The sequence below is a fragment of the Muntiacus reevesi genome, chromosome 8 (assembly GCF_963930625.1).
Source record: "Muntiacus reevesi chromosome 8, mMunRee1.1, whole genome shotgun sequence".
NCBI lineage: Eukaryota > Metazoa > Chordata > Mammalia > Artiodactyla > Cervidae > Muntiacus > Muntiacus reevesi.
The window spans coordinates 64146267-64161775 of record NC_089256.1 but is presented as its reverse complement, the minus strand read 5'-3'; the positions used below and the strand labels follow the sequence as shown (position 1 = coordinate 64161775).

General features: G+C 34.1%; 1 protein-coding gene across 1 annotated transcript in view; it reads right to left on the bottom strand.

The window, feature by feature from the left end:
• CCDC39 (coiled-coil domain 39 molecular ruler complex subunit) overlaps positions 1-15509 on the bottom strand; it is a 50399-nt gene that overhangs the window by 18436 nt on the left and 16454 nt on the right. The window contains exons 7-13 of the mRNA XM_065942278.1: positions 13309-13500; positions 10671-10774; positions 10220-10352; positions 7596-7790; positions 6594-6758; positions 3799-3936; positions 2310-2518 (exon numbers count right to left, since the gene is read on the bottom strand). Coding sequence (XP_065798350.1) covers positions 2310-2518; positions 3799-3936; positions 6594-6758; positions 7596-7790; positions 10220-10352; positions 10671-10774; positions 13309-13500 — 1136 coding nt within the window. The remainder of the gene's footprint in view (positions 1-2309; positions 2519-3798; positions 3937-6593; positions 6759-7595; positions 7791-10219; positions 10353-10670; positions 10775-13308; positions 13501-15509) is intronic.

Here is a 15509-nt window from a genome sequence, read left to right as displayed (position 1 = left end):
AAGAAAATTGATGGTAAAATATAGTAAGTATCAGAAGTTATAGCTTTGCTTATTTTTAAGTATTAATATTGTTTTATCAGAAAATATTTACTCATCCTTTATGTGATTGCAAAAGACAAGCCTTGTTGGCCTTTCAGGTTAAGATGGTAAAACAAGCACAAACATATGTCTCCCCCTTCCTAAAACAGAAAATATTAAAAGGAAAAAAAAAAACTTACCACAGCTCTGGAAACAAGAAAGATAATTTTCTTTATGAATGAAAAAATGGAAAACAAATGTGATATGATTGAGAGGAGGAAAAAAGGGAGATACAGAAGATTATGCAGAAATAAGAGCCACTTTTCATGAAAGAAGTCTGTAGAAATTTTTTCTAGAGAAAAATAAGAAATTTACTAAAACAGATGCAAGAAAAAATACAAGATCCACGCTGCCCCATAACCAATAAATAAACTGAACCAACAGTTCAACTGAACTAAATCTTCCTCAAAAAGCTCCAGATGTCCAAAGGCTTTACCGGTGAGGTGTTCAAAAGTTCAAGAAAGATGTAATTCTGCTCTTTTACAAACTTACCTAGAGTATAGAAAAAAAAAAAGAAACACAAAAATCATTTTATAAAAGTAGATGTAACCTTAATAACCTGATAATTTGACAAGGACAGGAGAGAAAGAAGAACTATAAGCATAGAATGTAAAAATTATATAAAAATATTAGCTTGATAGGGATTGCATTGTATGACAAAACCCACTGAAATGTTGTGAAGTAATTGGCCTCCAACTAATAAAATAAAATAAAAAAAAAAAATTAGCAAACAAAATCTAGATACATACAAAATATAATATGTGACAGTTACATTTACTACAGGAAGGTGCGTTAATTTAACTTTGAAAAAGCAATCAATATACAGTTTTCAATTATACTAACAGATTGAAGAAGCTATATCATATCAATGACTGAAAAAAAAACACATAATAAAAGTCAACATTCATTTCTGATTAAACAAATTAAAACAACCTCTTAGCAAAGAATGAAAATAGATGGGATCTCTCTTAATATTGTAAAAAGAATCTCAAAAAATACTATAGTAAACTTGATACTTAATGATAAAACAATGAACACCTTCCCTTTGAGATCAAGCACCTGCAAGACAAGGGTGCCTGCAATCACCATTACTATTAGGCATTGAACCAGAGGTTAAATAGCAAGGACAAGAAAGCAAGAACAAGAAAAGTTATAGAGGTTGAAAAGGAAGACACAAAACTGTTGTTTGCAAATAATGTCAATTGAATACCTAGAAGGTAAAATCTACAGATCAACTGTTAGAATTAATAAAAGTTAAAGCAGGTTGCTGAATACTTAATATATAGAAACCAACTGCATTTCTATATACTAGCAACAAATCAAATATGAAATGCTTTATAAAGAGATAACATTGACAGTAACATTTAAAAAGTAGCATGTATCCAGAAATAAATCTTATACAAGATAGGTGAAATCTCTAGGGGAAAATTGCTTCAATAAACGCAGCTATTGGGTATCCATAAGGGAAAGTATGTTATTGGACCCTTGGGCATGCGTGCATACTCAGTTGCTTCAGTCATGATCGACTCTGTGCAACCCCACAGTCATAGCCCAATAGGCTTCTCTGTCCATGGGATTTTCCTGGAAAGAATACTGGAGTGGGTTGCCATGCTCTTTTCCAGGGGATCCTCCCAACCCAGGGGGGATCTTGGTTCCCCCTGCAGGATCCTGAACCCCCATCTCCTGCATCTCCTGCATTGCAGGAAGATCCATAAGGGAAAGCATGTTATTGAACCCTTACCACAAACTATATACAAAAATAAATTCCAAGGGGATTGGTGATCTTAACGTAAAGTGATAAATCTGCAGAACAAGGAGTTAGCCTAAGGAAAGAGAGAGAGAGAGAAAGAAGCATAGGTTTGCTGCTAAAATATGGCCTATGTATTATATTAATCTTCCATGGTGGTTCAAACAGTAAAGATTCTGCCTGCAATGCTGGAGACCCAGGTTCAATCCCTGGGTTGAGAAGATCCCTTGGAGAAGGAAATGACTACCCACTCCAGTATTCTTGCCTGGAGAATTCCATGGACAGAGGAGCCTGGCTACAGTCTATGGGGTGGCAAAAGAGTCAGACATGACTGAATACACACACACACATTATATTAATAGCCTTTTCAAACAAATAAGAAAAAGATGAACATCCAAGGTGGTGGAGGGAGCAGTTAGTTCTTCTAACATTACTCTTATATTTTCAAACTTCATTAGCAATATTTAAAAATTATAATTATTACCTTATATTTTGCCGCTCTTGATCAACATATCTTATTTGTGATGCAAGCATTGTTTTGTGAACCTTAATTTCTTCAGCCCGTTCTTCCATAGCTGTGTGTAATTGTTGTTTTCTTTTTTCCAGAGAAAGAACTTCTTCTGCCTTACTGTGAAGCAGTTCTCGAGTACGTTTAACCTCAAGCTTTAAAAGATTGTCTTCTATCATCAAATCCTATCAACATAACAAAATCATCAAATATTGAAACAATTATTTGTATAACCAGTCTAAAATATGTTTCTTTTTTATTGCTACAAAAGTCAAACTTGAAAATAGAATTTTTTACAATTTGACCATTTTCCAAGATATTAATTAGGGTTAAGTTTAGATTGCTCTGAGTCATAACTCTGCTTTTCCCTTTTAAGAGAAGGGTTTATAACTATTCCAACTTTTATTATAATGTAATTGTAAATTCAAGTTTACTATTAATAAAAAAACAAAAAGAAGTTGTTTCTAAAATTGAAAGTTACAATATCCAGAAAATATATGATGCCCTATGGATAAGAATTTTTATATTTTAAACTAATTCTTACAAGATAATGTGTAAATACACCAAGGAAACCAGATCTGAAAGAGACATGTGCACCCCAATGTTCATCACAGCACTGTTTATAATTGCCAGAACATGGAAGCAACCTAGATGCCCATCAGCAGACGAATGGATAAGGAAGCTGTGGTACATATACACCATGGAATATTATTCAGCCATTAAAAAGGATTCATTTGAATCAGTTCTAATGAGATGGATGAAACTGGAGCCCATTATACAGAGTGAAGTAAGCCAGAAAGATAAAGACCAATACAGCATACTAATGCATATATATGGAATTTAAAAAGATGGTAACGATAACCCTATATGCAAAACAGAAAAAGAGACACAGATGTACAGAACAGACTTTTGGACTCTGTGGGAGAAGGCGAGGGTGGGATGTTCTGAGAGAATAGTATTGAAACCAGTATACTATCAAGGGTGAAACAGATCACCAGCCCAGGTTGGATGTATGAGACAAGTGCTCAGGGCTGGTGCACTGGGAAGACCCAGAGGGATGGGATGGGGAGGCAGGTGGGAGGGGGTTCAGGATGGGGAACACATGTAAATCCATGGCTGATTCATGTCAATATATGGCAAAAACCACCAAAAAAAAAAAAAGAAAAAAGAAGTGGACTTGAAAATGAAAAAAAAGATAATGTGTAAATACATTTTTATTTTAAAATAGTTCAATCATAAATAGAGTACATGTATCATATATTTTTAAATTTTTGAATACAATATATAAATCTCTTTTCTTTAAAAGACTGAAAGATGATAATATACTATAACACTGCTTATTATCTGTACAGTGATTATATTGACATTTTTTTCCTTTATAATTTGGTATATTTAAAATTTTTTCTACAATTAGCATGAAAATATGTGGGTTTTAATATCATATATAAACATGACTTTATTGCACCTGTTTGAAAGCTTTGGCTTTAGTAAGTTCCTTCTCTGATCTGTCATTGAAAAGGGTTAGTTCATTTATTTTGGTCATGAGGGACTGTTTTTCATCACGATATTTACTATTTGACTTCTTGGTAAAGTAAAGATCATTCTGTAAAAAGGAAAAAAAGTACATAAATACATATTTTAAATAACAATATTAAATGTATGACACATTGAATTATATGCTCCATTAAATATTTATAATAATCAGATTTTTAAATCTCATCCCTTCATACTCTGACATCTCTAATAGGATATACATGGATATTCACATAGAAACACTTTCATTTTTACTATTTGTTGATGTTTGGGTTCAGTTTGATTTTAGTAATTCTAGGAAATATCATGTATGATTACCGTTCAAAGTTAATTATTAAGTGATTGCCATTTAGGGGAAGACAAGGGAGGGCAGAGTTTGAGTTTTGTTTAAATACACGGTTCACCTTCTGGATTTCATCATTTGATTCAACCCAAGGTCAGAAAGTAAAAATGTTAACAGTCTGAGAAAGCATAGGGTTTTGGTTAACTACAAGCTCTGGAATTAGACGGCCTTCATTACTTATCAGCCATCCAACACCAGTGGGCAACCTATTCTTCCTTAGTTTCCTCATTTCTAAAATGGAGATGATAACACCACCTACCTACCTGGGCTGTTGTGGAGGGTTAAAAAAGTTACTGTAATATATGCAACAATGTTTGACACAGGGAAATGTTGTTATGATTATTATTATGTATATAATCAGATATTGCTGAAGAGAAAAATGCTAGATAAGATCTAATTCCGTTGAATGAATGAATGGGTCATACATTCATACAGTTTTCCAGCTTTATACAAGTTTGCATCCTCCCTTCCACCCAGAACTAGAATGAGGTTTGCTCTCTTTTTCCTCCTTAGTCCCTCTTAGCGGACCCAAAGCAAAAAGTTTCTAGTGCCAAGATTTCTCTCCCTTTTCCCTCTCTCTTCCTCTCTCCCTTGCTTCCTCCCTCCCCTACCTTTCTCACTGCCTGTATTTCTCTGAACAATCAGAACCTAAGATTGAAGCAAGACAGTAAGATTTTGTTTTTTCACATAAAGATATGACTTCAAAAAATTAACTTTTAGAATTAAAATATTAATTTAAGGTAATTTTCAACTAGAGGAAATTTGTTTGTTACTCAAAATAAGAGATGGAATGGCATGGGAAATAGAATGTAGAATGACTTTACAATCTAACGCTATTATCGAGAAGAGAAAACCTTCGTTAGACAGATAACCAGCTTTAATATCTTTAAAAATTCACTTGTATGTCTATTAATTTATTTACCTCTCTGTCAAAACCAGAGTTGGGATAGGCATAAGTACTAGCCTACTGCATCATGGACAGAGCCCCACAGTAGTTAAAACGGGGAACACTAGAACCGCTCTCACACAGCAAAACAGACACAATTGAGTTAGCATCAAAAAACACATCCAGATATGAATGTCATCCTCCTATCATTCTATAGCACTAATATTCTCATATTCTATATAATTAAAACAATACCATTTATTGAGAACCTACTAAAGGCACTGTGTTAAGATACACATTGCTTCTAATTCTCCCAAATGTCCTAAAATAATATCAAATATAGTTTTCCATTTAAAAATGAGTAAACTCTCAGAAAACTTAAAAAAGCAGTACTGTGCTGTGCTAAGTCACTTCCGTTGTGTCCAACTCTGTGTGACCCTAAGGACTGCAGCCCACCAGGCTCCTCTGTCCATGGGATTCTCCAGGCAAGAATACTGGAGTGGGTTGCCATGCCTTCCTCCAGGGGAGCTTCCCAATCCAGGTAGTTAGGTATAACCCTGACATTCAAAACCAGTTCTGATTCCAAAACATGTGCTCCTATTACTAAACCAAGGAAATAGTCTTTTAAAAATTTAATCAGGCTATAAACCACTCAAAACCAATATTTTGTCATGTTGAATTTTTTTTTTCTTTCCTAATTTAAAAAAGTAATAGCTCCCTTTCACCTTTGTAGCCCTCAAGGAATTCAGGGCAATTTTTCATTTAACCACTAGAAGACATTCATCACTAGCCTTTCCAGCTGTTCAACATTTAAAATTGGAGCTCTCCCCCCAATTCAGATCCATGCTTTCAGGCCTTCACTCTTGCCAGTTAAACTTTAGCATAGGTTCTACATTACATAGGTTCCCCTAACACAGATTTAATATTACCATAAACATATTAAAGTACCCAAGGATGAAGAACATTTTTAACCTTATTAACAAAATATAGAGTCATATGAAATATGTAACTAAGTAAATATTTGAATAACAAAAGAAGACCCATAAAAGAGCAGCTTCTTTTAGATGCTACTTCAGTGATAAAAAGCAATCAAGTTATTATGGGAGACACATAATAGAAACTAGAACTTATCAATGTTTTAAATTATGTACCATTTAAGACTATTTTTAAGTCACATGGACCAAGGATCAAATCCTCACTGTGAAATCATGAACAAGTTACTTAATCTGGAAAACAGGTAATAATATCTTCCTCACATTTATAAAGATTAAATGAAATAAAACACTAAAGTCATAAACATAGCATATAGCAAATGCATAGTCAATGGTAATGTTATTTTCATATTTCCATATGAGAATGTAAGCACAGAAATACAGGCATTACATATGTGGGTAGCTTGGCAATCATCCTATCCAAAGTCAAGTCTTAGGAACATGTTGACGTAAAATGACTAATAACTAGGATATTTAAAGCATAAAAAGTATTTTAGCTAAGTTACATGAAGCTTCTTGATCTGTGTTTCCAAAAGGCAAAGAGCAGATTTTTTCTCTTCCAATGTCTTCTGAAGTTCAACAGTTTTTGCTTCAAGGGCTTGTTTTTCTTCTGAATTAATTTCTCCCTTTAAGCGTGACATTCGGCGTTCTACTTGTTGAATGTAAAAATCCTGTTACAGGTTTTAAAGAAAATTAATAGGAAGAAACAGTTAAAACCATTTTTGTAGATGCAAACACACTGTAAATATTTTCATGAGTTTGGTCTGATGTCATCATTTACTAAAGTCACTTTAATTCTTTAGTGATAAAGTGCTTCTTACTCCAAGGGGAGAAACAGTAAACTATTCTTCAACAACCAGAGTATATGATAATAACACACAACTAATCTGAAAATATAATAGAGCAGTTAGGTGGGTATTTATCCTACTATCATGACAGAACATCAGTAAATCTACTAGATTTACATGGACATGGATTTTTGAGGGTATTTTTCTACAAAGTACAAAAAAGAGTCACAGACTGTTAGCCATGAAAGGCTCAAATATGATGAACTTTTAAACAATATTTTGAAAACTATACTTCAGCATCTGTAATTCTGAGAAATTAAGAATATATTATATGCAGAAATTAAGATGTAAAGAGGGAAGACATTAAGAAATTAACATGGGACAGAATACGTAAAGAGAACCAAAAAGGAAAACTTAAAAAATAATTTTAACCTATTGGTCCAGGGACAGGGGTGGGGAGTCTGATATATGCACAACATACAGTTTTGCGGGGGTTTTAGGAGTTCTTTTTGTTGTTGTTTTTTTGGCTGCACCGTGCAGCATGTAGGATCTTAGTTCCTTGGCCAGAGATGAAACCCACACCCCCTGCAGTCTGTAGCATCTGTCTACGCCCCCCAACCTCAAGAGTTCATAGAAATCTTTTTCTTAGGACACTGCAGTATCTTGACCATCACAATTATGACAAATCAATATGAAGACATTCATAAGAGTAACATCTACCTGAGTGTACATAATTTCTTGCTGCTGCAAAGTTTCAAAGTCCAGTTTATGTAACTGATGGTTGAGGTGCTTTAGAGAAGAACGGGTTCCTTCAATTTCAGATACAAGAGCTTTTTCTTTCATTGTTTCAGTCTGTAATTCCTGAACTTTCTTAAATAACACATCTTTCACTATGTTCAACTGAACTTCTACTTCCTGATAATAAGAATAACAATGATTAATGTAATATAATATCTTTAAATGTTTTACTGAATGAATATTATAATTTAGGGGCTCATCAATGAACCCTCATTTTAGCCCTAGAGAGTATAAAGCCCTTCTTACAATTTCAACACATTCCCAACACTGCTTGTAGTCTACTCTTGTCCACTATTCCTGTATCATATACCTTGATATGTCAACTACCCTATGTCACTTTAGCCTTAGAACTTGACCATTTTTCACTGGTTTCTTTAGAACATAAAATACACTGAAGACACACAGCTTATAAGTTCCCAAAGTTTACTAAAGTCTTGAAAATGTTAAGGGAAGAACTCTCCCACCTTCTTTGCAGCACTATCCAGTGGTGAGTAGATAAATGCTTACCCACCAGGTTTCTAGTAGATGGGAGGTTAGGAGGAAGAGGCTGATTTCCATAATTACTTATATTCCCACTAAGGCCAACTTTAAGCTACTCACATGATTCCTCTAAATGCAAAGCTGGGAAGAGATATGCAGTTGCAGATCATTATGCAGTATCTACTATACAGATATAATAGACACAACTTGGTGATTGAACAACAACACTATACAGATATGATAGATGTGAGTAATTTTAAGTAACCTTAAAAGCATAGACAACAGTAAAGTGTAGAAAACTAATTTAGAAGTGATATGTGCTGAGTACTTTTTTACTTTGTTTTTAATATAATTTATTTAATAGTGAGTATATATAACTTGATTTTTAATAGTAGCTCCATTTAGCAGCTGACTTATAAAATTCCAGAAATTTAACTATCAGCTTTTGTGAGCTGGTTAGCACTGGCATCAGCACTACTGGCACTGTTCCTGACTCACATCTTGCCCGCAGCTGACCTCCCTACCCATGCAGCCCACTAGGAAACAGAAACCAGTACCCCATTTTCACTTCTTTCTCAGGAGGCAGGTCTATCTTGACCTCAAAGTGTCACATTAATGTATTCTAGGCTTCAAATAGATCTCACATGCCAAGATCTAGTGAAAGCTCTCATTTTAGAATGTTGAAATAATTTCCCTCTGTGCTCTTATACCCAGGTAAGCATATTTCTCTTTGGCTTCCAATGAACCTCAATAGGAAACAAAACAATCTGTGATTGGTACATCTGAATTTTCACAAATGAAGAAACCTAATCTGATATACAAGCTTATAAAATACATTGCTTTTCATATAATAGAAAATTTTCACTGGGTTCAGGACCTTCTCAACAACTGCCTGGCTGAATTTTAAAGTCAGTGCTTGGTGGTAAATAAGTCAGCAAAACATATAGGGCTGAGATTTTTCCCAAACAAGCAAACAAAAGCCCATGAACACAGCCCTGCTCACACATGCGGCCAACCTTACTGTTTATTAATTCAGCTAATTTCTTTTCAAATATCACTTTTTAATTCTTTCTTCAGAAGGTTTATTTCATATAAAATTCACAGTCTTTAAGATTTCTAATAAGCTCCAAAACTGTCCCATTTCATGTGCTAGCAGAAAATCATGCTTTCTGAGGGGAAAAAATCACAACATTTTTTAAAATAATGTTGTATGATTTGGACTCAAATACCACTCAAATCAAGACTGTTGCATGATGTCGTTACTCAGGATTTTAAACATACAACGGCACACTGAGGAAGCTGGATTCTATCCAAATATAAATGAAAGCCTCTGCAAATGGGCGATTCTACAAGCACCTTGAGCTGCCTTCCTCTTCTCCCATCAGACAAAAAAGAGTAAAAGCAAGAAGCAGTGCCTATACAGTGCCTATGGTGACAGGTCACACAAATCATTTGGAGTTTTCAAAGAGGAAATGGCAAACTAGCCTTTTCCAGTTCCTCAAAAATTGGCTTGAATGCTACCAAAATGCCAAACAGATTACGGTAGAAAGGGGGTGCCAGTGAAGTTAGTAAGGTGTTAGCATTTAAAAGCCCATTTACCAATAATGGTGCCAAACTGGAAGAGGTTAAAGAGACAGCAGATGCTGAAGAAATATAGGTAATGAATGCAGACCACTGGGAGGGAATTTGATCACAAACAAAAAATGATAGGCAGGTAGAAATCAGTGGTAAATCAAGGGCATTTTTCAAGATGCTTTTGCAATTTAAAATACATATGGATAGCAAACAGGGACAAGGACACAGTAGGCATTGGGAGGACATGGAATCTCAGAGGATCTACCTTTCAGAGACGACATCAAAATTAAATGCTGACAGTGAAGCAAATGGAGAATTAAGAGCTTAAAATAAAAAGAGGTTCAACAACTCAACAATCTAATTACAAAGGTGATGACCCCAGAAATCACAGCTTCATTAAAAGACCTCCTGCTCGTGTGATCTCAAGAGTCTAATTTATTCACTGTTACTAAGTTTGCTGTAATTTTTTAAAAACTGAAACTAAACTTTACCTTCACACCTCTTTCTTCCTCCCTCAGCATGTCTTCCAAGTTGGTAGCTTTCTCCTCTACAGACATAGTTTTCTCAGTTATCTGCTTTAATTTTTTTCTTACAATCTGATTATGATTTTTAATTTTGCATAACCTATAGAGAATTACAAGGAAAAAGCAGAAAACATGTCTATAAAAGATATTTAATGCAAACAAACAAAGAATAGTTTATCCTAAGATTTCTTCATATAACATGAAGCTTCTTTTGCCATAAACCTTTTAATACCGGCATATATTTAGTAGGTCATAAAAATGTTGCTCCTAAGGCTTTGTTTTGAAAAACTCAGGAAAAATTGTTTAACAACTTAGTAGCTATCATTTTATAGTTATTGAACCAAAAAAAACCAATATTCAATAATTTTTCTAGAAATATTAAAAAACTACAAACATTCTTAAATATCTTTTTTCTTACCTTGCTGTTTCTTCATTAATGTCCATCTTTATTTTGGAAATATTTTTCCTCAGAGCCTCTAAATCACTGGAACTTCTATTCACAGTGGCTTTTAAAGAATCCAGCTATTTATTAGTTAACAGACAGAAATTATATATTTACTCTATATCTTGTAATTCCATTTCTGAGAATTTCTATTCTGAACACATTCTTTCTAATCTACATAACACCTACAAACATAATAACTATATTTCTATAACATATTTAACAATTTTTCTTTTTGATCTGATATTAAATTTCAAATGACTTGTAAGATACTGACAAATTATAGAGATCTACATATATGAGTTAAAAGCACATAGAACAAAAGTTTCACAACATTGTATCTGACAATGATTTCTTGGACATGACACCAAAGGCACAGACAATCAAAGAAAAATAGACAAGTTTGACTTCATTAAACTAAAAATTTTTGTACAGCAAAAGTAATACCGACAGAGCAGAAAAGCAACACAAAAAATGAGGGGGAAGTATCTACAAATTATATATCTGATAAGGGACTAATATTCAGGATATATAGGGAACTTCTAAAACTCAACATCAACAAACAAGCCTGACTCAAAAAGGGGCAAAGATCTTGAATAGATATTTCTTCAGGGAAGAGATACAAAAGGTAAATAAGCACATGAAAAAATGCTTAACATCATTAATCACTAGGTAAACAAAAATCAAAGCTACACTGAAATACCATTTCACAACCATTAATGTAGCTACCATCAAAAAATAACAAGTGTGGATGAGGATGTGGAGAAATTGGAACCCTTGGGCACTGTTAGTGCAAATATCAAATAGTACTACCCCTGTATGGTAATTCCTCCAAAAATTAAAAATGTAATTATTGTTTGATCCAGCAATTCTGAGATAACTCTACACCCGTTCTCAGAGCAGCACTATTCATTAGAGCCAAAACGGGAATGCAACACAAGGCCATTGACAGGGGAACTGACAAGCAAAATATGGTACATACACACAATGGAATAGTATTCAGCCTTAAAAAGGAACAAAATTTTGACATATGCTGTAACATGGATGACCCTTGAGGACATTATGCTAAGAAAAATAAGTGAAATAGGCCAGAAAAAGACAAGTATTTTATGACTCCATTTATATGAGGTACTTAGAGTAGCTAAAATTATAGAGACAGAATGTAGAATGGTGGTTTCCAGGGGCTGGGAGGACAGGGAAATGGGAAACTATTGCTCAGTGGGTACAGAGTTTCTGCTTTACAAGGAAAGAGCTATGAAGATGGTTGACAGTGATGGCTGTACAGCATTAGTGATCAATTTAACACTAAACTGTACATCTGAAGACAGTTAAGATGGTAAACTGTGTATGTATTTCACCACAATAAAAAAATGTTGAGAAAAAATGAAGTACTTTTACATGTTACAGCTTATAAGAACCTTCAAAATATTGTGTAAGTAAAAAAAACCCTGACACAAAATGCATCATATTGTATGATGTCCAAAATAGGCAAATCCACAGAGACCAAGTAGATCAGGAGTTGCCAGGGCCTGGGTGGGAGGAGAAGAGGGACATAAGGAAAGCCATTGCTAACGGGTGTGAGGTTTCTTTTTGAAAGACCAAAATACTCTAAAGATAAATAGTGATAATGGATTCACAATTCTGTAAAATACTAAAAGTTATTGAACTGTACACTTTAAGAAGGTGTATTTGATATGTGAATTCTATTTCAATAAATAAATTATAAATGAAAGAATACCTGCATTCTTCTCTGCAACTGGTTTAAGCTTTAAAATTTTTGAGAATGAGCTATTAGCAGTGACATTTAATTTATGTAAGAAATTCACTTTTTGCTTTTGCAAGATCTTACTTATTCTCTTCAGATAGAAAAAAACTTTCCTTCTTTATCAGAAATATAAAGTACAACAACTTATAAAATGAAATGCTGTGCAATGTTCCAATTTCCCACCCAAATAGCAGTAACTTCAGATAATATGGCCTCAAGGCACAAATTTCATAAAGATCCCTTTATTGCTAACTATGGGAATTGCTAACTCTACCCATGGAATAATCTAGTTGACATGTATGCTCAAAAGAAGAAAAGACCAAAGCAGAAAATTTTATTCTCTCTCTGTTTAAAGACATTGTCTCACTACTATACTGAAATGTTTTCCCTTAACAAGGTAAAACACTGAACTTCAAGAGTAGTTCTTGCTAGAATTTGAGTGGTAAAGCCACCATATACATGTACCTCTGGAAAGACACTTCAAAATATCACCAATGTCAATAACTGATCTTCACATTTATCCATTTGCCTTTATCTTATTGATTTCCAGCTAGACCTTTCTGAAGTCTTTTCTCTTGAGTTAATAACAAAACACCATGTGTGACAGGCAAGTTGAGCACTGCACAACCCCAGGGGAACCTTTATACCACCCATGATGTGAATGACAGCCCCCTGTTGCCTTTATCCAATCAAGATTTCAATCACGTACCCTAAAAGTTTGAGTTTCACAACATGAAGGGATGTAACAAAAAGAACTAGAAGGCAGGTCCTTAACAAAGGAAAGCCTTTATGCTTATCTGTATAGTTATTTGTTATAAACACACAAACCAGTCCCTTAAGTTGGCATACCTCATCCTTCAGCTGAATTCTATTAGCTTCATGACGGTGATATTCCATTCTACATTTTAAAACTTTACGATCAGCAGCAGAAATTTTTTTTTCATACTCTGTGTTATTCCCAATCTCACTTTCCAAAAACTTGATTTTTTCCTTAACCAGATTTTCTTTCTCTCTTATTTCATGCTTTATCCTTGCTAATGCCTAGAATTTGAAATATAGGTTAAATACATGTGTATATGACAAATAAAACTAAAACTAAAAGGAATTCAGTTTTTATAGTACTTATTTACCAAAATTTAAGGAGAGACTATTTTATTTTATTTTTAGGAGAAACTATTTTAAATGAATAAAATAAAATATTAGTATGCCACTAGTATCTATAAGCTCATATTTTTAAAGAACTCTATATTTTATTTCATCCATCTGGTACTTTGCTAAAGGGATAAGAAAAATGTCAGTCTTTTATCAACAAAAGGTGACATCTAAAAAATAAAACAGTACGGAATAGTTTTCACATTTCAATGAAATTTTCCAAGACCAGTTTAACAAGACCAGTTTTTTTTCCATTTTTTGAGAATGTTACTTTTGTTATTTGTTTCAATAGGAACATCTTCATCACTCAGGTTTTGTGCTGCTTGTGGAGATACAAAATAACTAGAATATGCAAAGTAGTAACTGTGGTGTAGACAAAGTACCATGGGAGCAAAAAGATGATGAAATCTACCCAGGAGAAATCATTAAAAGCATTACCTAAGAGTCTTCATTTGAGTCGGGCCTAAAAAGATAAATGGGGATGCATAAATACTCTAACATGGTTAAGGTGTAGGGTTGGAGGGCAAGGATAGAATGGGGGATGTTAAGAAAGAATGGATACAGACGACAGAGATGAAGGGTGGAAGGCAGAGGTTAGGGCCAAATGGTGAAGAATTCAACTTCTCAATTGCCATGTTAAGGAAAGTAAACTTTTAAGCAATATGGAATAAAGATCTTAGAGTTGGGGAATAAAAAGATCATATGTGGGTTTTCAGGTTATTCTGATGACAGTATGTTAGATGAGTTGGAGAGAGAAGGAAAAATTACCCTAAGATAAATTTCTTTCAAGTTTTCTGAAATAGAGTCTCACCAAACAACTAATCTCAGGAGACTGGGTCAGGAGAGACTGTTTCTGAAGTTGGTAAGTTTTAGAAATGCTACATGTAATATTGTACATATTAGCATATTAAATCAATATACATCTGAAATTCACTGCATTTTAAAACACATTATAGATTTGTTTACTCTAGTATTCCAATCTATATAACAATTAACATTCTATATTTGTAACATTCTATAGCTCTACTGTGCCCATTCAACCAAAGGACAGGTTGAAACTTCCTAAATTCGTATGTGTCAAATAATTATTCTAGAGTTCCCTGCTTTATATTAATTTTTCTACCACTTAATCAGAAGCTTTAACTCCTACATTACAGGCATTAACAGGGCAATCTATTCACAGTTTTTATGTAGGTGATGCCACAGATCAAAAATACCACAAATCAAGAGCTAGTTGTTAAACACTTAGAGGCATCCCACTACCTATGGAACCATTTCTAAGCACCCTCCCTAGTCTTTTTCAATACATATAGCCAGGAGATGTCACCCTATGAATAAGGAATTACTGGGATGTAACAGAGAGCTGTAGGCTGTGGATTTCACCAAATCAGCAGGCTGAATAACTTTAGCTACAGGGTTGTATGAGCATTCAGATTATGGATTTGCAGTCTTAGATCTTAGTCTTAGATGTGATCTACACAGAGGAAGCAGTCAGGACTTGATGTTTGAAACCAGTATAAAGCAAGAAAGAGAAACCAACATTAGTAGCAAGAAATAAGAGGAACTCATAGTTAAGATTGGTTCTTCCAACTCCCTTCTAAGGAGGCATAAGCCATTTTGTTGATAAAATGATTACTCACAGAAATACAGAAAAAACATTTTCAGATAAGTTACATGTAACAAGTAAACCACATCCAGTTATCAGAATTCCAAACTTTCAGTGACCTGAATAGCTTGCCAATTGCCTTTCCATGGAGTATATTCAGAATGGAAGTTCACACATTTCTCACATGCCTTCTTTCCTCCTCAATTCCTTCTCCCTCCCCGACTTCCCTAATCTTCCCATTTTCACTCACCACTATTTCACTCTTTAATGACTTCCCCAAAAAGTTCTCCTA